The sequence below is a fragment of the Ascaphus truei genome, chromosome 1, assembly GCF_040206685.1.
Source record: "Ascaphus truei isolate aAscTru1 chromosome 1, aAscTru1.hap1, whole genome shotgun sequence".
NCBI lineage: Eukaryota > Metazoa > Chordata > Amphibia > Anura > Ascaphidae > Ascaphus > Ascaphus truei.
The window spans coordinates 203,948,245-203,971,658 of record NC_134483.1 but is presented as its reverse complement, the minus strand read 5'-3'; the positions used below and the strand labels follow the sequence as shown (position 1 = coordinate 203,971,658).

Below are 23,414 nucleotides of genomic sequence, written 5' to 3'. Positions count from 1 at the left end.
AGGTCTAAGAGAGAGAGAGAGAGAGTGAGGTCTAAGAGAGAGAGAGAGAGAGTGAGGTCTAAGAGAGAGAGAGAGAGAGTGAGGTCTAAGAGAGAGAGAGAGAGAGTGAGGTCTGAGAGAGAGAGAGTGAGGTCTGAGAGAGAGAGAGTGAGGTCTGAGAGAGAGTGTGAGGTCTGAGAGAGAGTGTGAGGTCCGAGAGAGTGAGGTCAGAGAGAGTGAGGTCAGAGAGAGAGAGAGATTGAGAGTGTGTTAGTGTCTGAGAGAGACACCAACTGCGCACTGCAACTGATATACTTATGTATATACACCTTTGTTTTTACTTTGGGCGCCGCGGAAAAATCCTGATCGCCTTGGGGAGCCTTGAAAAAATTCTGATTGCTTTGGGGAGCCTTGAACCGAAAAAGTTTGGGAACCACTGCATTAGGTCACACACCCACTATGACACAAATATATATGGTATGGTGTGTTCGGGTTGTGTGTATTTATACTTTTTCTACATTAAAACCAAATGAATAAAGTCAGAGGCTCTTCATGGAAGAAATTATTTAATATGTAGAAATATATCCAAGTACATTCACTTCAAGCTATATATCCAATTTAATAGTTATCATTGATGAGCAAATGTTAATGTGAATACTGTAATGGATCGGGGGACTCGCGGTTTCCAGCGTGTCCCCGTCACCCCAGTTTCCACAGTGCCCTACGTCCCCAATCTCTACCTCCCCCCCTGAGCCGTTCCTCCACGGCACGTTCCGCACGCCCTGGCTCACACTCTGCACACGCGCACGGTCCCCTCACCAAGTGCGCACGTTCACGATCACGGGTTCCCTATCGTGGGTCAAGCGCTCCTCGGCGTGCCTCTGTCATCCCTGGCCGTTCCCTACCTGGTTCCTCCGTTCCTCCTTCCCCTCTGTCTCCTGTCCCGTACGCCTCCTCTGCTGGTCTTCACCCACGCTCTGGTGCACGCTCGATGCGCGCGCATAACAGGGTTACAGAAGGTGTGCGCACCCGCTCTACTTATTTGCCGCCCCCACGCTCTGGCTCCGCCCCCTGTTGGTTGCAGGCTATAACTCTTGATTACCTCCCTGTTTCCTTCCCTACTCTCACTGACCTATCCCTGCAAGTACCCACTCAAACCTATGCTCCTCCCTTCTATTGGCCCTCCTTCCCATATAACCCCACTCTGTCCTCTCAGTCCTTGCTCTGCATAGCTTTCCTGTAGCTCCTGTGTGTGCAGTGTCTATGCCTAGCTCCCTTGTCTGTTTCAGCCCTGGTTCATGTCCCTGCCCCTGTTTGGATTCCTTTGGATTGAACTTGAACTCTGCTTTGGACTTGACTACGCTGCCTTCTCCTGCCCTTGAACCCTGGCTTTCGGACATCACTACGCTGCTCTCTCCAACCCCTGAACTCTGGCACTTGGACATTACCCTCCAACTTCTGGCACCCCGGACTCAGCAAGTATTATGTTAACCCTTACTCACCAGGCCCAGCAACGCTATTACCACACTCCAGGCACACCCTCACTGCTGTGGGTGTGTGTTATATCCTTACCCACCTCAGTACTGGGGACTGGCCAGGTCTGCGGGCATACAGGCGTTACATTATGCAGAGCCCAACAAATGCAGACCCCCCTGAGGTGGGCCAAGGTGTCTCCATGGAACATTGGCAATTCCTAAGCGACCAACTCACTAATGTCACACAGAGACTTTCTAATTTGTCTCTCCGGGAAGCTCCTGTGGCACCATCTACCCCGGTCCCTGTGCCTATAAGTAATCCGGGGCCACGTATTCCACCCCCCAACCGGTACGACGGGGATCCCCTCGCTTGCCGAGGGTTCCTGAATCAGTGTGACGTCCAATTCGAGATGTCCCCGTCCCAATTCCCTACTGGTCGTACTAAGGTGGCCTACGTCTATGCCCTACTCACTGGCGACGCTCTCGCTTGGGCTCCTCCCCTCTGGTGTTCCCGCAGCAGATTCTCACATTTCCAGTCTTCAAAATTCTTGGAAAAAGATCTTAAAAGCTTTGCAAGGTTCCGTTCAAAGACAGAAAACGCAAGCTGATCGGCGACGTCAAGTGGGTCCTGTATTCAAACCTGGAGACTGAGTTTTGCTATCCTCCAAGAATATCAAGCTCAAGACTCCTTCCCAGAAACTGGCCCCGAGATTCTTGAGTCATTTCAAGATCCTCGAAAGGATCAACCCGGTCGCATACCGACTTGCACTTCCCACTACTATGAAAATCCCTTCTGTTTTCCACGTGTCGCTCCTTAAACCCCTGATCCAAAATGCTCATTTTCTGGATCGCCCTCAGAGGCCTAACCCGGTCGTCATACAAGGACAACAAGAATTCCAAGTCCAGTCCATACTCGATTCTCGTTGGTCCAGGGGCAGACTCCAGTTTCTCGTACACTGGAAAGGATATGGTCCGGAGGAGCGTTCCTGGATACCATCCCATCATATCCATGCCCCAGCACTCCTCAGACAGTTCCGTCGGAAGTTTCCTCATAGACCTTGGGAGGATCGTCCGGAGTCCGATACTCAAGGGGGGGATACTGTAAACGGATCGGGGGACTCGCGGTTCCCAGCGTGTCCCCGTCACCCCAGGTTCCACAGTGCCTAGTTCCTCCGCTCCCTACGTCCCCAATCTCTACCTCCCCCCCTGAGCCGTTCCTCCATGGCACGATCCGTACGCCCTGGCTCACACTCTGCGCATGCGTGCGGTCCCCTCACCAAGCGCGCGCGTTCACGATCGTGGGTTCCCTATCGTGGGCCACGCGCTCCTCGGCATGCCTCTGTCATCCCTGTCCGTTCCCTACCTGGTTCCTCCGTTCCTTCTTCCCCTCTGTCTCCTGTCCCGTAAGCCTCCTGCGCTGGTCTTCCCCCACGCTCTGGTTAACGCATGGTGCGTGCGCATAACAGGGTTACAGAAGGTGTGCGCACCCGCTCTACTTACTTGCCGCCCCCATGCTCTGGCTCCACCCCTGTCGGTTGCAGGCTATAACTATTGATTACCTCCCTGTTTCCTCCCCTGCTCTCACTGACCTATCCCTGCAAGTACCCACTCAAACATATGCTCCTCCCTTCATCCCTATTGGCCCTTCTTCCCATATAACCCCACTCTGTCCTCTCAGTCCTTGCTCTTCATAGCTTTCCTATAGCTCCTGTGTGTGCAGTGTCTATGCCTAGCTCCCTTGTCTGTTTCAGCCCTGGTTCCTGTCCCTGCCCCTGTTTGGATTCATTTGGATTGAACTTGAACTCTGCTTTGGACTTGACTACGCTACCTTGAACCCTGGCCTTGAACCCTGGCTTTTGGACATCACTACGCTGCTCTCTCCAACCCTTGAACTCTGGCACTTGGACATCACCCTCCGACCTCTGGCGCCCCGGACTCAGCAAGTATTACGTTAACCCTAACTCACCAGGCCCGGCAACGCTATTACCACACTCCGGGCACACCCTCACTGCTGTGGGTGCGTGTTATACCCTTACCCACCTCAGTACTGGGGACTGGCCAAGTCTGCGGGCATACAGGCGTTACAAATACATATTTATATTCCACAACAAGACAGTGTAAGCTTACTACTGTATCTCTGCCATGTACTCATTTGGCCTATAACAGCACCTCAATATCAGAACCATAAAACAGGAGAGGGTCTCTCTGGCTTGGTTTTTGCAGATTGCACTTTGTAGCATGAAGTAGTCTGCTTCAGGTTCCAGAACTTATATTTTATTCATTGGTACCATGGAAGGTGAATTACAGCACATAAACACACAACCCTTTTAAAGGAAAAGTATATAATGCTACATTAATCTAAAGAACCACACACAGAAGTGTTGGGATGTTATCGATGAATGGTTGAAGTTTCTGGGCTGCACAAAGGAAAGAGGGATGATCCAGTACCAGGGTCTCCTAATAACATGGTCCTAGCATTCTGCTTCTCTGGCTGGTCATGTAACTCTTATACTTTGACAGAGGAGAGTGTAACGGGAAATGCGTTATTTGCATTTGCGGTTGGCTTATCTTTTCCATGACGGTTTTTCGTTCTTCTCCATGACACAGCCTTTCTTTGTTCTCCAAGAACAGGCTCTCTTCATGAGGACCTTTATACGTTCCAGCCAACTCTGCATTCTGCCGGGAGAAATTACACCGGTTAGCCATTCCCCAAAGAATCAAAGAAAAGCAATACCTTGCCTGGTCCTCTGTTATCACAGCAACACCAATGTGTACATATTATTATAGCCTGAAAAACAAATGACAGGCAGGCGCACTGAGGGATAATGAACAGGGAAAGCCACCTGTGGAGTTTTGCAGTCAGAGGGAGCGGGTCTCTACACTTCACTTCCCTCCTTCCAACAGGGTACGTACTCAGACCGGTCCGGACTCCCTCTGTAGTGTTAAAGTGATTTAGTTTTGACCTCTTGATATCCCCCGCTTGTACTGGTGTTTAACCAGTTATTCTAACACTATTTACTTTCGTTTCGTTTTTAATATACATCCATCAGTAGACTTTGGTTGTCTATTGTCGTATTACCCCTTTTTTTTAATAATAAAGTGTTCATTATCCCTCAGTGCGCCTGCCTGTCATTTGTTTTTCTTGCTTGTGAGCTCCCCTTGTGGGAGCTCATATTTACAGGGGATGTGTGGAGCCCCCCTGACTAACGGCTGCAAGAGGGACTTTACAGTGATATCCCTAGCGCGGAACGACACTCCTGCTTTTATATTATTATAGCCTGCTTGATCATTCTTTAGGGAAACCCCTGGTTCCAGAGATAATGGCATTTTCAACTTGATTATTTTAGAATGTTAAAATGGGCAAAGGCCATTGCACATGGGAAGGGCTCCTCAACTGGCTGGCAAAGAGCCGTTTTTGGAGTGGCGTAGAGAAGTCCCTGGATGGGATGCTTATACTAATTTCATTGGAGTTGCTCAGGCAGCAAAGTTCATTTTTTCACACTACAATTAACTTGTAAGCTAGGATAATATAAATATTTATATTACAGATGTTCTAAATGCTTGCAAAAACTTTGCGTATTATTATTTTTAAGTCTTTAAATGTATCAAAAATGACATTATAATACTCTGGTGGTCCTCTTTTCCCGGATATGGCCCCTTTGGAAAGCTAGCTGAAAAACCCTGCCTGCCAGATGGAGAGTAGTGATGTCTCTGGATGCACCCAGTACAAAGCATTCCAAGCACTGGGAAGATCCCATGGTGATGCCCGTAATGAATGTCTCGCCAACGTGGATGGTGATTTTTCTTACGAAAAATACATCACAAGTCTCATACATAAAAAAATATATAATCTCGTTTCTGTCTTTTTCACCACTAGGGACGATTTTTTTTCCTATAAAATATAACACCTTCAGTCGGTGGAAAAAAATAAAAACATACACACACCTTCCAGTGTATAAACTGATCAAATCAATTATACATAGAGCAGTACAAATGTATTAAATTGTTTAAATTACATCTTCAGTCCACACCCACATCTGGAGGGAGGAAAAAAACACAAGCACATATCCTCAGAAACAACTCAATATGTTACTTCTGATAAATGTCATATACTGCTTGGTAAGCTTTTATGTGGAAAGTGGGCATATTTATTTACGGAAAATTCTACCTACAACCAACATTAAATTATCTCCAGAAGCAGGTTCTCGTGGAACAGAACAAGGCAAAAGAACAAAAGAGTTAGGAAATAAGGATTACTATCATTTCTGAGGAGTGGAAAGAGATGCAATATAAGATACTGCATAGGGCCTGTTATGCTTTTGATATCAATTATAAGGGGATAGAGAAATCTAAAAATAAGTGCTCCCAGGAAAGAGCAGATTTAAAACACTGTTTATGGGATTATCTGGGTATAGTATATACAAGAAGTTATTGGGGTAACTACAATAAAAGAGCCCTTAGCCTTGCTGTTTGGAAATATGAAAAGTTGGAAAGAGGTCAATGTACGGAACAATGTCCCAAGGCTAGCAGAGATTGTCTTGTTTGCAGCAAGGAAAACAGTGATGGTGAAATGGATTAAGCCTGAACCCCCCACTTTAGATATTTTAAACGATTATCTGAATAAAATGATGGTGATGGTGATGGTGGTGGTGGTGGTGGTGGTGGTGATGGTGGTGGTGATGGTGATGGTGGTGGTGGTGGTGGTGGTGGTGGTGGTGGTGGTGATGGTGATGGTGATGATGATGATGATGATGATGATGATGATGATGGTGATGATGATGATGATGATGATGATGATGATGATGATGATGATGATGATGATGATGATGATGATGATGATGATGGATAAATTAGAAGTTGAAACGAATAAAGAATTAAGAACCGAGAAAAAAAAAATTTTAAATGGGAAAAGTGTATTGATACTATGTCACAACAAGATAGGGATTCAATCATACAGACAATTGAGAATACCTCTTGGGGTCTCCTCAGACTGATTGTGATGGGTCACAGATAATTTTGCCCGTCAGGAAATATGATAGTACAGGGTTGATGGGGAAGATAGTAAATGGAGAACTTTATGCCAGATTCTGTTAGGAGGCTGTGTGGTGATAGCTTTGATGTTAATCTTCGAAAATGTTATTATCTGTTTTTTCTTTTTATTATTATTTATGTTAATGTGTTGGATTTTGACATTATAAGTATGGTGAGCAATACCAAAAATAATTTTGTGTAAAAGTATGTTTTTCTATGTATCTGATTATTTTATTCTGTATTGTAATGTTGTTTAATGTTTGGAAACCCAATAAAAAAAACTATTTAAAAAAGACAAAATAAGGATTGAATCAAAATCTGCACTATATTTATCCAAGCAAGAAATCCCACTGTGTCTTTAACGAACTTATTCTGATGAAATGACTGTATTTTGCTCCAGTTTTGCATCTGCAAGGCTGTGATACAAAACAAGGGTTGCCAGGTGGCTTCTCCAAAAATACTGGACACAATGTTGAAAGGTGTGATGCGCTCAAGACACACACACCTCCCACCGCTCCATGCTGTTTCCTCCTCTCTGGCCCCACACCAGGCTCCTGACACCTCCTGATTGGCTGCTGTTGGGTAATGCAGCCAATGAGGATGGAGCAACATGCCCAGCCCCCTAAGAACAGCCCTGCTCAAGGAAATCCTGCGGCCCCCCCAAGCTGGTCATGTCACTATGTCCAGAAAGGTAAGAACCGGACACATACATGTCCAGTATTACATCTCATTTTTTACTGGACAGAATGTCCAAATACAGTGCAGTCCAGTTGAATACTGGACACCAGGCAACACTATAACACAACACGACACAAGGAAGTGTGTTACAAAACAAGGTCAATGGCGTCACACACAGTAAACTTTGGGAGAAGAGAGGATCTGGCCCAATGTGCTTAGTGTCTAAAATGTTAATCAAGCATATCTTTAAAAGGGGAGTTAACTACTAAGGTCTGGATCACAAACAATCAGAAACTGTTACTCAATTGTTCCTGTTGCTTACCCTTATGATAAGCCTCCTGTTGCTTACCCCTATGATAATAATAATAATAATAATAGCATGTTCTTGTATAGCGCTGCTAGTTTTACGCAGCGCTTTACAGAGACATTTTGCAGGCACAGGTCCCTGCCCCGTTGAGCTTAAAATCTATGATTTTGGTGCCTGAGGCACAGGGAGATAAGGTGACTTGCCCAAGGTCACAAGGAGCAGCCGACACCGGGAATTGAACCAGGTTCCCGTTCTTCAAACTCTCAGTGCCAGTCAGTGTCTTTACTCAGTGAGCCCCCTGTTGCTTACCCTTAGGATGAGCTTCCTGTTGACCATGTCTTGTTTCCATGCCATCACATACCGCTTTGGGATGAACGAGTTCTTCCTGGAGAACTCAGGGACATGCGAGTTAGCTAATCTGCAGGGTAGGAGAAAGGCAACGGTCAGTCTTTACAGCTATGGCTGAGGCCCCGCTGCACGCTTCCGCACGGCCGCCTTGCAAGTCACTGCACCGCGATCTGCGGTCTGCAGCTGACTTTTTACAGCGTGGGGGGCGTGGCCAAGATGGGTCGGGGGGGGCGCAGCCATGACAGTGGGTAATGTCCCTCTCCAGGCTGTGCGGTCCCGCGGATGTCACAGCCCCCCCACCCTCCCCTCCGTCTCTGCAGCTCCCCACAAACCATAGCCGGGGAGAGACAGTGAGCGGATCTGTGCCCCGTCACCCCCTCAGCAAACACGGGGAGAAGGTAGCCGCCTCCCTCCCTCTCGTGGCCGCCTCCATCCCGTAGCCGCCTCCCTCCCCTTCCGTAGCTCGACAGCTCCCCTCCTCATTGGCTGACTGCCGCACCACGTGACACGTCAGAGCTGCAAATCACCAGGAGCTTGCAGCTCCGGCGGGCTTTCGCGTCACAGCACGCAGTCAGCCCTGTCAGAAGGAGGACCAGCATCCTTGACGTAAGGGGTTGGTGGCCTGCGCGCACGCTGCTGCGCGCGCCGCCGACCGCAGAGGGGCCTCAGCCTATGGCATTGGGGAGGCGGCCTGTAACTCTAGGGTCAGTGACCAAAGTGTGGTGCTACAAGAGTGGTCGCAAAGTGCCACTACATTTTTAACCTCTTCACTCCCACTTGCCATTAATGTTACTGGCTCCCAGTGGAACAGGTCTTATATAAAGATACATTTTCTTAACAAACAGCCAGCACATTATTTTTTCTTTTTGTATAGATGAACACAAACCTTTATAATACAAACCCAACCCTTAGCTGTGCTGCAGGGCTTTCATGTTATACGTTGCTATTTTCTGATGGAGGACTATTTCAGACCCATTCATAAGAGCGGAGGGACAGGTTTACTAATCGGTGCTAAGCTTTAGCTCTTGAAGACTTATCTTTATCTGAGTGGGTGTTACGCCTCACGGCTTGGCACTATTTCATCAACGTGGCCCGTAGTCTCTTGAAATCACACCTTGCTTTGCAGCCCTTACGTCCCTCCCAGCAGTCATTACAATAGTTATTTAAAAACACGCACTTGCAAATAAACATATTTACCCTTTAATGTCAGTGATGGTTGCTACAGAGGTCATCACTACAGGCCTCTGGTTGGTTTCTGTCTGTTCTCTTGACTTTAATTTATGATCACAGACTAAGCAGTCGAGATACTTAGCCTCTGATTTCTGCTCCCCATGCATTAGCCGTTGATTTCCAATCAAAATATCTTTGATTTCTTGATCTCTGCTCTTGGTTGACCTCAGCTCCCCAGTCTGTGACATCACCTCCATGATGTTTGCACCTCCCTTATTTCTGATGCCTGGCCCCTGGCACCCGGCCTCTTTGATATCTTGATTTACTCCCCTGTCTATGATGTATCCTCTGTCTCTCATTTCATTGTCCCTGGTCTCTGATACCTTGTCCCTGGTCTCTGATACCTTGTCCCTGGTCTCTGATACATTTGTCACTGGTCTCTGATACATTTGTCACTGGTCTCTGATACATTTGTCACTGGTCTCTGATACATTTGTCACTGGTCTCTGATACATTTGTCACTAGTCTCTGATACCTTGTCCCTGGTCTCTGATACCTTTGTCCCTGGTCTCTGATACCTTTGTCCCTGGTCTCTAATACCTTGTCCCAGGTCTCTGATACCTTTGTCACTGGTCTCTGACACCTTGTCCCAGGTCTCTGACACCTTGTCACTGGTCTCTGACACCTTGTCCCTGGTCTCTGATACTTTGTCCCTGGTCTCTGATACCTTGTCCCTGGTCTCTGATACCTTGTCCCAGGTCTCTGATACTTTGTCCCTGGTCTCTGATACCTTGTCCCTGGTCTCTGATACTTTGTCCCTGGTCTCTGATACTTTGTCCCTGGTCTCTGATACCTTGTCCCTGGTCTCTGATACCTTTGTCACTGGTCTCTGACACCTTGTCCCAGGTCTCTGACACCTTGTCACTGGTCTCTGACACCTTGTCCCTGGTCTCTGACACCTTGTCCCTGGTCTTAGCTGCCCTGTTCCCTAAACTCCTCTATCCATGCTCTCAGCTCATGTGTCCCCTCTCTGCCTGATCTGAGCCTCTGTTCCCAGCTTCTCATCAGTTCTCTCGATTTTAGTTCACGAGTCCCCTATTCTGCTCTTTACTTTCTCTCCCCCTCCCCCTGTACTCCTTTCCCCTGCTCTTCTCCCCCTGCTCTTCTCCCCCTGTCCCCACCACCCCTGGCACAGCTCCCTTGCAGCTCCCGGCTCTGATGTAGATTGATAATACAGGCAGACTTCTGTGGTCCCGCCTCCACATAGTTACTGTTGCTATGACCAACAAAACATGTTTACAGTGTACATTCTACTTGGTTAGACCTGAACTTTGCTGTAGGACGTTCCTGCAAGTTTTTCCATTCGCAATGCTATTCTATATTATTATATTGTGTATCCCATTATAATCAGTGTCTTGTTCTATATTACATATACGAGATAAGATGTAACATCACAAAGTTCCCTACAGGCAATGTAAAGAAACACAAATTCCCATCAAATATACTATACAATCAGGAAGAATGAATAATAAACAGTCCAAAGAACACACGAGACACGAAATAAATCTTCAAAGGGCATATTGAATCCAATACAGCATTGCAGAGATTACAATACAAGACTACAATTATCAAAATAGTATACATACAGTATAATGTGGATATAATTTTTTTAATACATATAATATCATAATGCAATATCAAGGTTAAAAAAATGTTACCAAAAATATTGAAAGAATAAGAGGCTGACATACCTTTTGAACTTTAGCTTCTTGGTATTTTTCGGACTGTTTATTGCTCATTCTTCATGTTCTATATTGCAGGCACTCGAACAAGCATTACTTATACAAACACATGGCATTTTAACAGACATCCTACTCTTTGATTTCTGTTACACAAATGTATGTTACTGCATATGCTATCTTCTTTTCTTGCATTGGTTTTATCAATGTCTCTCGCTATTTTTAACCTACAGTGTCACATGCCGCACACCTGTGAGCACGTGACCTCATACTGCACAAAGGTTAATACACAGCTCTCTAGCTGGCCCACTTTTCACCTTCCACAAAGGTCCCTCAAATGACCAATATCTCCTCTCAATCCATCCCAATATACAGGGCCGCCAACAGGGGGGGACAAAAGGTACGGGTTTCCCGGGCCCCGTGAGTCTGGGGGGCCCGGCCGCTGGGCCCCCTGCGCGGCCCTGGCCGTTATATATTTTTTTTTTATGGCGGCGATTGTGCATGCGCAGAGCCGAGGTCCCGCAGGGTGTCCTGCCTGCTGCCTGTGGGCCTAGCCCAGCCCGCTCCCCCCTCTCACTTCTTCCCCCCCCGCTCCCAACGTGGGACGGAGGGTGGAGAAGCGCCAACCCTGCATCCCCGCGTGCGCCTCCTGCCCCATGCAGCAGCCGCGGGGGATGCTGCAGCCCCCTGCCAGCCTCGCGCCCCGCCCCCAGAGCTCACTTCCCGCGCGCCAACATCAGCAGCAGCCGCGGAGGATGCTGCAGCCGCCCGGCATCTCGCGCCCCCCCCCAACTGCCCACCTCTTGTCCCCCCCATCCCAGCTGCCCACCTCCTGTGCGCCCCCCAAGCCCATCTCCCATGCGCACCCCTCCTGTGCTTTCCCCGAGCCCACCTCCCGCACCCTCCCCCCGTAATGGGGCAGCTGCCAAGGGGACATCGGGGCAGGGGGGAAGCGGCAAGGAAGCAGGAAGCGGCACCCACCCAGTCAAGGTAAGTCACCCACTCAACCCACCCCACCCAGTCACTTAACCCAGTCACTGTCACCCACCACCCAGTCATTGTCACCCACCATCCAGTCACTGTCACTCACGCACCCAGTCACTCACCCACCCAGTCACACCCACCCAGTCACTCACTCACCCACCCACTCACTTACCCAACCACTCACTAACTCACTCACCCACCCAGTCACCCAGTCACTCATTCAGTCACTCACCCAGTCACTCACTCACCCAGTCGGTCACTCACTCACCCACCCAGTCACTCACCCACCCAGTCAGTCACTCACTCACCCAACCACCCAGTCACTCACTCACCCACCCACCCAGTCACTCAGTCACTCACTCACCCACCCAGTCACTCACTCACCCACCCACCCAGTCACTCAGTCACTCACTCACCCACCCAGTCACCCACTCAACCAGTCACTCACTCACCCACCAACCCAGTAACTCACTCACCCACCCAGTCACTCACTCACCCACCCACCCACCCAGTCACTCACTCAAAAATAAACAGGTTGCATTGTAATGTTTTTTTCTGTATCACAATAAGAAAACAGTTAAGTAAAAGTTGCGCGCTAAAAAATATTTTTTCGCGGGAGGTGCGCTATGGGTTTGGGGCGGGGGCTGCCCCTTTCATTTGTCCAGGGCCTCATGATTTCTGTTGGCGGCCCTGCCAATATACCATCTGTCACGGGCAGGACACCTGTGAGCAAGTGACCTTCTGGTTGCCAGGTGTCCCATTTTGAACCGGACAGCCCGGTATTTTGAACCTGTGTCCGGTATAAAAGGAACGGTCCAGTATTACTTCTCTCCAAATATAGGGTGGCTGTGGGGGGCCGGCGGCCGGTCAGAGCAGTTGCCGCCGGGCCTGGCTCTCCCCTCGCTGCAGGCTTCTCCCTCAATGTCTGTCCCACGCCGAGGTGTCTGATGCTGACGCGCGTTGGGTCTCTCTGACGTCAGCGCCGAAAGTCAGCTGGCTTCAGCTTCAGGTGAACACAGGCGTGAGAGGGAGGCCCAGCGCGCATTAGCATCAGACACCTTGGTGGGGGACAGACAGTGAAGGAGAGGCCTGCAGCTGTATTGGGGGGTGGGTGTATTTGTTATAAGTGTAACGCACTTTCCCCCACCCCCTGGGAGATGTGTAGCTACGGTGTGTGTATGGTGCAATACCTGGTGGCTCACAGGAGGCCTGAGCTTCCGCTGCTGGGAGCCTATGGTGTGTCCTGGAATGATGCTCGGTAGCGCCTCCACCTGTAGCGGGATTCTATGGTGTAGAATGACCCCGTTACAGGACACATAAGAAATAATATACACGTGGTATAACGGAACAGTTTACTATACACACTAATATAGTACAGCCTACCCACCAGGTCTCGCACGGCCGTACCTCCCAAAGTACCTAGGGGTCCTTGGGCACCCAACCAACCTGGTGTCCAAAAAGTCAAATCCCCCCACCCAATGTGTGGTACAGCGCTGCCCACTAATGTGTGAAGGTGAGTTTGTGCACTTAGTTGGGTACCTGCCGGGTGTGTCCACACCCAGGCGCGCTGATGCTGTACTGATGATGGGATCCACGCATACATTGCCGTAATCCGCGAAGCCTCCGCCTCTACGTTGGGTGGTGTCGCGCCTGGACGGTGTCACCATGAAGAGTGTCCTTGCTGGAGATGGTGGTCTGGTCCCAGACCACTGGATGCCAGGATGCAGAGTGTCCTGGCTGTGTCCCTCACTACTACGCTACAGGGGCAGTGTCCCAATCTATGAGCCTGTCCCTGCAGCAACCACAAGCTGAGGGGAGTGGGTGTCCTAGCTAGGGCCTAATATGGGGTATCTGGCCTACTGCAGATGTCACAGACACCTGCACACACAACCTACCCCTTCCATGTCCCAGCTCTGACTGGAGTGGCTGCAGTGTGCGAAATATATCAATTGCAGGGAGCAGAGGATTGCTGCATCCCTATTGGCTAATCTGTGCCATGTGATTTCCAGCCCCTTTGCATGATGGGGCTTGTAGTTCCCCACGGAGTCTGTTACCTAATAGCCACCTCGCTTGCCTACCACTCCGGATGCGCGGCATCTTGCACATGCGCAATGGAATCCAAGATGGCGGTGCCCTGCAGAGGGAGCCGCCGGAACCTCCGGCGAGCCGCTCGCCGCCGGAACCTCCGGCGAGCCGCTCGCCGCCCTATGCCCCCGCAGTGCTGCCTGCACCTGTCCCTGCCTCCGCTGTCAGGTACGACCGCGCCGGAAGGTAAGGGGACACCGTTTCCCCACTCCCAATCGAAGATAGAGTGCATGTGAGGGGAATCTATATGTATAACTATGTGTGTGGTGCTTTTACCTATCAGGCTCACAGGAGGCCTATTGGCTGCTGTGGCATCACATGTGCTGCTGGGAGTTGTAGTCCCCTAGGGACCTCTTTAACATTGGGGCTGCGTGCGCTATGTCTGCCGCGCCTGCGCGATGCTATAATGGCCGCCGCTACTCCCCTGACACACCACTGCTCAGGCTCTACATGTAATGGCCACCGCTGACGCGTCTACGCATGCGCGATGCCCTGTACACGCGCAACTCTGCACGCCAACACTAACATGGCTGCCGCATCACTTCTGTGCATGCGGAAGCCTCTGCGCATGTGCGAACACTGAAAACATGGCGGCGCCCTACACACAATGGCACCGGGAGCCCCCAGCGACGCACTCGCCCCCGCAGCATCCCCTACCGAAGCGAGGGTGAGTGAGGGAGAAAAGGGAAACCGGGGAGCCAGAGGTGACCTGGCTACATATGTATTGGGAGGGTGGGAGTATTTTTTATATGTGTTGGGGGTGGGTGTATTTTTTATATGTATTGGGAGGTGGGTGTATTTTTTATATGTATTGAGGTGTGGGTGTATTGTTATATGTATTGGGGGGGTGGGTGTATTGTTATAGGTATTTGGTGAGTGGGTGTATTTTTTTATATGTACTGGGGGGTGGGTGTATTTTTTTATATGTATTTGGGGATTGGGTATATTTTATTATATGTTTGGGGGGTGTATATTTTTTTTTATATGTATTGGGCGGATGAATTTTTTATATGTATGGGGGGGAGTTGCATCTTTTACCTGTAACTGTTTTAAGGGCCCCCACCCAATCTCACATTGGCCCCTGTGGTCTACTTGCCCCATTACATGTCTGTATGTTGTGTGGGGCACCTGCTGGCTTACAGGACTCCTGAGTCTCCCGCTGGGTTGGTATGGGGATATCAGCATGACAGGCATCTGAGGTAGTGTGTTCTGAGTCTTACTCACATACGATGCAGCGCCTCCACCCCATCAGGATCTCTGCGGCTGCAGGGAGAAGTGCCTGATGGGGACCTCCTTCTGATTACCTCCTTCTGTGTAAGAACTTCACTCACACACAGCAAGGGTCTTGTGAAACTGGGCATCTTTATTGCACGTTCAGGCAGACTGCCCCTCATTGCGGTCGTACTAGCTGCTCATTTCTTGCTGCACTCCATTGGGAAGGTTCCTCCTCTCCTAATAGAGTTGTTCTCCACCTCTTTCCTAAGGGAGATGCACCAGCTTTTCTCTCTGCCCTTGAGCTGCACAGACTCACAGCTCTTGCATCAGACACTGCAACACTGTTGCAGACCTCCACATGACTCTCCTGAACACAGTCAGAACACAGACTGAACACTCTGGAACTCCTATCTTTTGGCAGTGCAATGTCTTATATAGACTCAGAAATAGACACACCTCTTGTGTCACTAACAGTGGACACAGAGCATGTTGTCACTTCCCTTGTTACATATGACACCTCACCAGGGTGTGAGGGCAAACCTCCATGATCGTTACTGGCAAACCTGCATACTTACCAGGATTACTGCCAGTATGAAGGAGATATGTACACCAATTTTACACATGGCTACATTCTCTCCCTGGTGGAACCCAAAGTCCCGGCTGGGATCTAAATTTGCGGAACCTTCCTTCAGGTAGCACTGCAAAACATTACACAATACACGTTAGAATAGAAATACATTATCATACCATACATCATAAGAATACATCTTCCCACATGAAACATATCAACAGAAAACATCCTAACTTAGGTGGTGTAACAACCAGGATTACTCCCTGATGGAGTATCCATTTCTGGTACTACCATACCCTCTTAAGGTGGCCTGCGCACAGCATGGTCCACTGGGTTTAGAGCAGCAATGCTATAACACTCTGGGTGACATACTGGACACCCACAATCAGCCCATAATTCCTGCCTGGATGCTAGTGGACTGATAGGATCATGCCCATACACGTCCTTAAGGCATCTTCTGGAGATGTAAGCTATCTTTTCTGTCTCATTCTACCAATTCTCATCTGATATTTCACGATCCCAATTTTCTATGGAACTATCAGAATCCCAATTTTCCTCGTCTGATCCTTCCTCATCATCAGAACTATATCCCCTATCCTCATCAGTGGAACCCATCTCAAACTCAATTTCTCCCTCCCATGGATGGTGAAAATAAAGTAATAACCTTTGGCGATTCCTGGCCACTCAGTCAGACACTGGAGGTACATAGGGGTTTACCTGAGCAACCGGCACAATAGGAGCAACATTACCCAAATCCCCAGACTTTCCACTGGAATGAGGGCGCAGACCATAACGCTTGAATTTCCCTTTAGCCACATGTTCATCACCGGAGACTTCACATATGTTATCACTTCCCTCCCCGATCCCTCATCATCAGAGGTCACACAATCACCCCAGTCCTTAGGCTTTTCCTCTAAGGCACCCCATGACTCCCCAGACCACCCTTGGCCCGATTGGGACCTCGAAGGAGACGTGACAGGGACAGGGATTTGGGCACTGGCCTTGGGCAAAGGGAAGGGGGAAGTGTCCTTACTCTGCGAGATGATGATCCGCAACTGGGCGATGCCCTGGCCGGTGTCACTGCTGGGCAATTCAGGCTCACCCATCTTCTCTTTGCCCAGACTCCGCAGGGTCTGCCGGTACTGGGCCACCTCTTCTTCTGGCAGCCCAGTGCTGCACGGTGGTCGCGGTGACGCTGGTTGCTTCCAGTTGCTTGGGTTGGGTTCCCCACCGGAACCTCTTCCTCCACAACGACATCCGCCACCAGAAGTGAAGGTTCTGCTCTCCACTCCGTCTGGGCCTGGGCTAGGCCTTCCGCCGCCATCGCCGCCACCAGCGCCTGTGGAGCGCAAGGATGTGTCTCACCTCTCCGTCGGCTTGGGATGGGGTCTTCTCCGCCTTCCGCGCTGGAAGTCACCACGGCCGTGGGACTCCTCCGCTCTGGTTGTCTCCGCACAGGCGAGCTCGGCACCTCGAGACTCAGCTCCGCCGCTTGGCAGGTAAGGCCTGGTTCTTTTACAGCGCCGCTGTAGTGGTCCGCCGGTAGGCGCATCACCACCGATGTCGGGCTGGGTTGTTCTTCGTCCAAAGATGCAGATTCCGACTCAGGGAGTGGCACTCCCGTAGGGGACTGACGGCGCGTTTCCGGGTTCTCGCTGCGGTTGCAGGCCCCAGACTCTTTCTGCTCCGTAGCAATCATCAGCAACGATCCCCATTCTCCGGGATCAGCTTTCTCTGTCTGGATCTTGGGCGAGGCTCCAGCCGTCAGCTGGGCTGTTTCCGCTCCCACCTCCACTGTCTGTCCCAGCACAAAGGGCTGCACGGCCCATAGGTAGTGGATGCCACATTGGGGGCACCTAGCCGTTGTGCTGGCTACACCACCCGGCAGTCAGCACTGCATGCACAGGCACCTTATCGTTTCGGTGTCACCCACCTTGATTACCAGGAGCCTCCTGGTAGCGAGTAGGGGTGAGCTGAGATGTCCATCTCTCTTTCCTTCCCGCCGATAGTGCTGATTACAGGGGACACTTTCTGTAGTGGTCTTGCCTGTTCACCAGCTCCTCGAATCTGAAGGGCAGGGGTCGGTTTGTTAACTCGTCCCTCAGCCAGCTCCACTCTCATTTGGCACAATTGGAAACCACTCCCCCTGGTAGATATTAGGGGAGGGTCCCACAGATTCACTGGGTGACCCAGCACTGGCTCTGAGCCTGTCACAGACCATGAGGGCGCGGCCACGGCTTTCGCGCCATACCCCCCAGCAGGGTGGGGTTCTTTGCTTGGCGCCAATCCTGGCCAACTCCTTGCAACTTGTGTATTTGCAGCATTCTCTGCACTCGGCCCACGCGGTCTCCCAGGGAAGCGGGAGCCGCCATCTTGGTTTACACGGCCATTCACATAAGCAACTGAGGTAGATTTTTGGTTGTAGCTCGCCGTCTGGCAAGCAGATTATCCATTTTCACCGCATAAACTGGACAGTTCCCCGACATTGGAGGACCACGAAGCAGTTCTGGGTGACCACCCCCCTCCTCCAGCTCCGTTAATGATGCTTTAATGCATCAACTTAAGAGATTCACATAGGGCCGTGTTAAATACTGTATACTCTGAAGAGGCAACTTCTGTAATTTTTCTGGCAAACCAAGCGAAAAGAGCCAAAGCTCACTTCATCCTACTCAATAAAGGTTGAAGAGGCAGCCAACATAGCTTTAGGCAAAATCCGACTTGAAAATCAACATGAAAATGATTCACGTGCTGTTCAAAAAACTATGATGAACTTGTGAACTATGGCAGTTACCATTCTCCGGTTCACAATTTTTTCACCAGCTGGTCTAGGGTGGATTTTAAAATCTATGTGGTGTTGAGCATACAGAAAACCTAATTGCACTGCCTGTAATAGGGGAAAAGAAAATTGCACACACAAAAAATATCACAATGTATTAAGCCCTTGATGGCCATAGTGGGCATGAAGATGTGCATATCATACGTATAAGAAATCAATGATGTACTAAAGGGAAATACTTTCCCCAATGTCTGACATCATCAGTAAAGGCGGTAAACACAGTATAAAGCAAGCGAGCAAGCCCATCTTAGTGGTCGTCCAAAATGGCCAAATGGCCAAAATTGCCAAGTGGTCGGCCAAAATGTTGGAATGGCTCCCGTTATAATGAAATAAAGAAGAAAAGTTTACATTTTAAATAATTTCCTAAGAGATGTATTCTTCTAGCTACTAAGGCTGCATCCTTGCTAGCGCTGAGCGGGCGGCACTTGTGGCGGTTACTTACATATATAGATATATTTAAGTCCCCGCTCACGCTGTGCGCGCGCGCTCGTGCACACACGCTCACCCGCACTCGGCACTTAGATAAACAAAAAATGTATACTTTCCCGCACGCTCAACTAGCCGCAATGCCCCCCTCCGCACACGCTTATAAGCAGGACACCGGCGCTCATGCTTGGAGTGCTCTCCAAGCATAAGCGCGCTCAGCACCAGCGGGGACTCAGCCCAAGGATCGTGGGCACTAATCAGGGCCACCAGAGGAGGCCCAGCCAGCAAATCTTGAAAGCTGACTTCCAGTTGGCTGCCCAAGTATTTCCTCTGCTGGGATCACCCTAATGCACTCTGTATAAAGCCCCCCGCTCAACAAACAGGCTCACCTCACATTGCCCCTACCACACTCCAGCACACAAATGGTGGATACCCTCCTCCCCGCACTCAGAAGTTGTCCCCTCATGCTCAACAACTGGAAGCAACGATTAAGAGTTCAGTTCTGGGGCCCCAGGAATGTTGTCAGTGGTCCTGCCTTCAAACAATGTTAAGAATGGGTGTCGACGGAAACAGGTGCCAATGAATTACAATTGTCCATTGGGCCTTGAATTAGGCACCAGTTGAATTTTTATGTTCACTTACCTTTTTGGTGGGGCCTATGAAGAAGTGAAGCTATGAACCTTCATTTTCACTCAAATCGATTCATTTTGGGTTATGATTTTCTTGAAATTGATTAGTTCCTTGGAGTTGGTGACTCTGAAGACTCTGGGGGACCTCCCTGGGGCAGAGATTTTATTTCCTAGTCTTTGATTTTATATTTGTTGAACTTATTGTGTTATAATTCTCTGTAGTTTATTTTCTCTTTTGTAAAGCTTTGCGTACATTGGTGACAATATATCAATATAAATAGTTACTCATACATGGGATAAATATATTTTCATTATTACTAGTCCCATTGGTGCTGCCAACAAAGGGTAAGGGGGGAGGGGTTGGGAAAGTTAAACCTAGCTACTGCTCAGTACCAATCGGGTATACGGTGCTGCAATCTGGGGTGACCAAAATACGACCTTAAAGAAAAAGAACCCCTCAACGAGAGCACTCAGTAATGTAATATTGATGGCTAGAGAGACGCTGGTATCTGACGAATTTGGATTGGTGCCTCAAACAAAGTATAAAATGAGTGTGTAATGGATTGGTTAAAATAATCTTTATTCAGAGCTGTACTCCAATATGTTAAAATAGTCAATGAGGATATCAAACAGAAATTCCTTATGTTGTAAGGACACAAACAAAAGAAAGATTTAAAACAATGTAATTTTTTAGAAGCCTTATATTAATAACTGCTTAGTGTGTAAACTTATTGTCCCTCTGGACAGATTACATAAAAAGAAAAGGTAGAGAAGGGACAATTTATGTATTTCAAAATTTTCCAAGGATATATATCCATCATTGTTATTAACTAAAATTTCAGTGTTTAGCACAGAAAAGTATTAATCTATGAAACTTTAATATTGCATTACTTATATATTCTTTGCACATCATCGATATTTATAGATGTTATGATCTTTATCATCTAAAAAGTACAATTTCTATTACATATTTGTTAGAGTAACAAAGAGGAGAATGACTCAAAGGGAGCATTTCTTGAGCTAATCTATCTTACTAAGGAAATAGTTAATACATGAAAAAAGTTTTCTATTAGTATTTTTGTAACATACAAATAGAGTATTCCACAACTGATTTGTGATAAACACTATATAGCATTTCATACATAGCAAAAAAATCATTCCAGTGTTTTGGTAAAAATTAAGCTCAAACAGAATTCTTTTGTTCCATATTTTAGTATGATTATTAACCGATTCTTTTTCATATAATAGTTGATCTATGTTATAGTTAGAAGAAGGATCTTGGTCTACTTTGAAACATATTCTTTGAAAAATAGAGCCGATCTAGACTTATACATCTCTGATTTTGTTTATGTATTTGATTTTATAGGTCAGTTGGCACGTATAGTAAAGCTAGGTTTTTTCGAGAGGCTATTGTAATACATCGATAAGATTTTTACAGGATGTTGATATTTCCATTTGTTGTAATACTTTGCAATTATGGGGATTTTCATTTATTAGAATACTTTGCAATTATTTAGATGTTATTCTGGGAAAGATGGCCAGTTGAAAAAGGCTTAACTATCGCATAATGTGAAACACCTGCCACCGCCACCAGGATGTCTGCCGCTGCTCCCACGATGTCGCCGTGGTCCTCCTCACTGGTCTTCCTCACCCTCCGCTGCAGGTAATTCAATGTTACCCGGCGCAGCTAAATCTCTAGTTTTCCCTGGTTACCCGGTACCCGGCAATTTAGAAAACTCGGTACAACATTACTCTAAATGTGTCGATCACCTATATATACCATTGTTTAGTTTGTTTTTAGGCTCTAAAATCACCTCTGGCTTAGGGTACTGTCCCACAGGACGTATATGTGATGACAGTGTTTGTAAACTGGAGATGCCTTGAAGCACCGTATTCTGCTCCACAGGACCATCCTGTTCAGCAGTGATGGCGGCTGTCTGTTCTGTGGGGGTTGTGATGTTCTGCGTGTGTACGGCAGGATGCCAGTTCTGTGTTGTAGATGGGAGATCAGTGAGTCTTTGTTGGGAAGATCAATGGATGCCAGTTCTGTGTTTAGGAGTTCTATGGGCACAGATATACATTATGGGAATAAAGGATAATAGATTTCTGACCAGACTACCACTGGTCACCTTGTATTGGTCCTGTCAAAGGAATGCCAGGGCCCAGTTAACTGAGCAGGTGAAAGAAAGGGCTGGATGGTAAAGGTATACAGGGATATACCAAATAAGTATACATGGGAAGGATGTTGATCCAAGGATTAATCCGATTGCCAATTCTTGGAGTCAGGAAGGAATTTATTTTTCCCCTTAATGGGGTTTTTTGTTTGCCTTCCTCTGGATCAATAAGTAAGTATAGATATAGGATAACATATCTGTTGTCTAAATTTAGCATAGGTTGAACTTGATGGACTATGTATGTAAATATGATACCAGCACTGAGGAGGATGCAGATATCTTATTCTACTGTCGAGGAAAAACTGAGTTCAACACTTATTCTTTAGGTGAAAACAATCTTTTGAAAACTTTTATTGCAGCATCTGCTTGCATGAGTATCATTCACATACAGTCAAACATCTGCCTGATCTAACATGAATGAACAATGAAGTATAAGCTCTAAACAAACTAACTCATAACCCACAAACGGGCGGGCATGCATAAATTCACGTCAGTTCATAGGACTTCATTGAGCACCTCACTTCTTATCTTGTTTATACATAGTTACCGGTTATACCATTTCCTATATATTTTAGCAGACTAAGCACAAACAACCCCTCCTCTCCACCCACTTCTCAAAGCTGTCAGTTGTACATCTCTCGCCTACCTTACAAGAGGGAGTAACAAGGAAAAAGTAATAGGCCATAGCTAAAAAAAAAGAAAGAACAGTTTCCGCATTTTAATAAAAGTGAAACAAATTTAAGGAAGGAAAAAAAAACATTCCTTTACTCACATGCTGTCTCACTTTTACCCACAATACACTGTAATAAAAGCAGGACTTTAGATCTTCGTTATTGGAAAACACAAAACCTGGTTAAAGTTATACAAGAAAATAATATGAACATATTATTCTTCCATACCACCCTTGACCATTGGTTGCAGATCGAGATCTCCAGTGTCCAGTCCAATGTCTCCTCCTTCATCGTTGACCCGACCCGAGTTAAGATGACCGGCTCTGCCCAGCAGGGTCCCCTCCCACAGGAAAAAAACATCAGCCAACCCACACCTATGGGATCCTCACTGAGACGCATCTTTGAAAGGTTATCTACTACCTTCAGAAAACCACAGAGGTGAGAGAACAGCCAACCAGGAGTTGATGTGGTTAAAGATGCCAACATACTAAATATCTTGTAGTTGCATTGACTAGAACGCCTGCAACTAGATAACACCATCTCTGCCATTTTATGGCAGCAGTACCACCTTCGTTTTTACCTAAGCAGGGGGTCTATGGAATGTAACCATGTTCATTTCTACCCTGCACATCCCCAGCTTCACAAGACACCAGAGAAGGTGCTGCCGGTACTTAATGCAGGTCTAAAAATCCATGCATCACCGGCCATTGGGAAGCTGCAATGGATGACCTTGCTTCTTCCCATTGGCCCGTGTCACGTGTGAGTTTTAATGCTCCATTTTGATTTGCCTGGACAGGACAATTCTGGCAGCACCTTCCTTGGTAAGGAGCTCCGGAAGCAAGTGTTCCGGAGCTCAATTGAATGTGGTTCAGCTCCAGAGGCCTCTTGCTTCCTATCGATGTAAGAAAAAACCAGTGTAGGTGGAACTGCTCCTTTTCCGGTTCTGTACTAATAAAGATATGTTTCTTAACTTCACCTTAAAGCTTAACCATAAAAGCCCAATAGGAAATGTCACGGAATATATAAAGCATATTGCTTTTGTCAGGAGCTCAGACTGAACAAAAGAAATATCAGCAGCAGGTTCCTGGATTGGATC

General features: G+C 47.8%; 1 protein-coding gene across 1 annotated transcript; it reads right to left on the bottom strand.

Moving 5' to 3' along the window:
- Window positions 1-3,706: 3,706 nt before the first annotated feature.
- Window positions 3,707-10,152, bottom strand: SPMIP10 (sperm microtubule inner protein 10). Its single transcript, XM_075600487.1, has 3 exons — window positions 9,016-10,152; window positions 7,780-7,888; window positions 3,707-4,130 (listed from the first exon to the last, which is right to left on the bottom strand). The coding sequence occupies exons 1-3, from the start codon at window positions 9,435-9,437 to the stop codon at window positions 3,912-3,914; spliced, it is 750 nt and encodes a 249-aa protein (XP_075456602.1). The 5' UTR covers window positions 9,438-10,152; the 3' UTR covers window positions 3,707-3,911.
- Window positions 10,153-23,414: the final 13,262 nt, after the last annotated feature.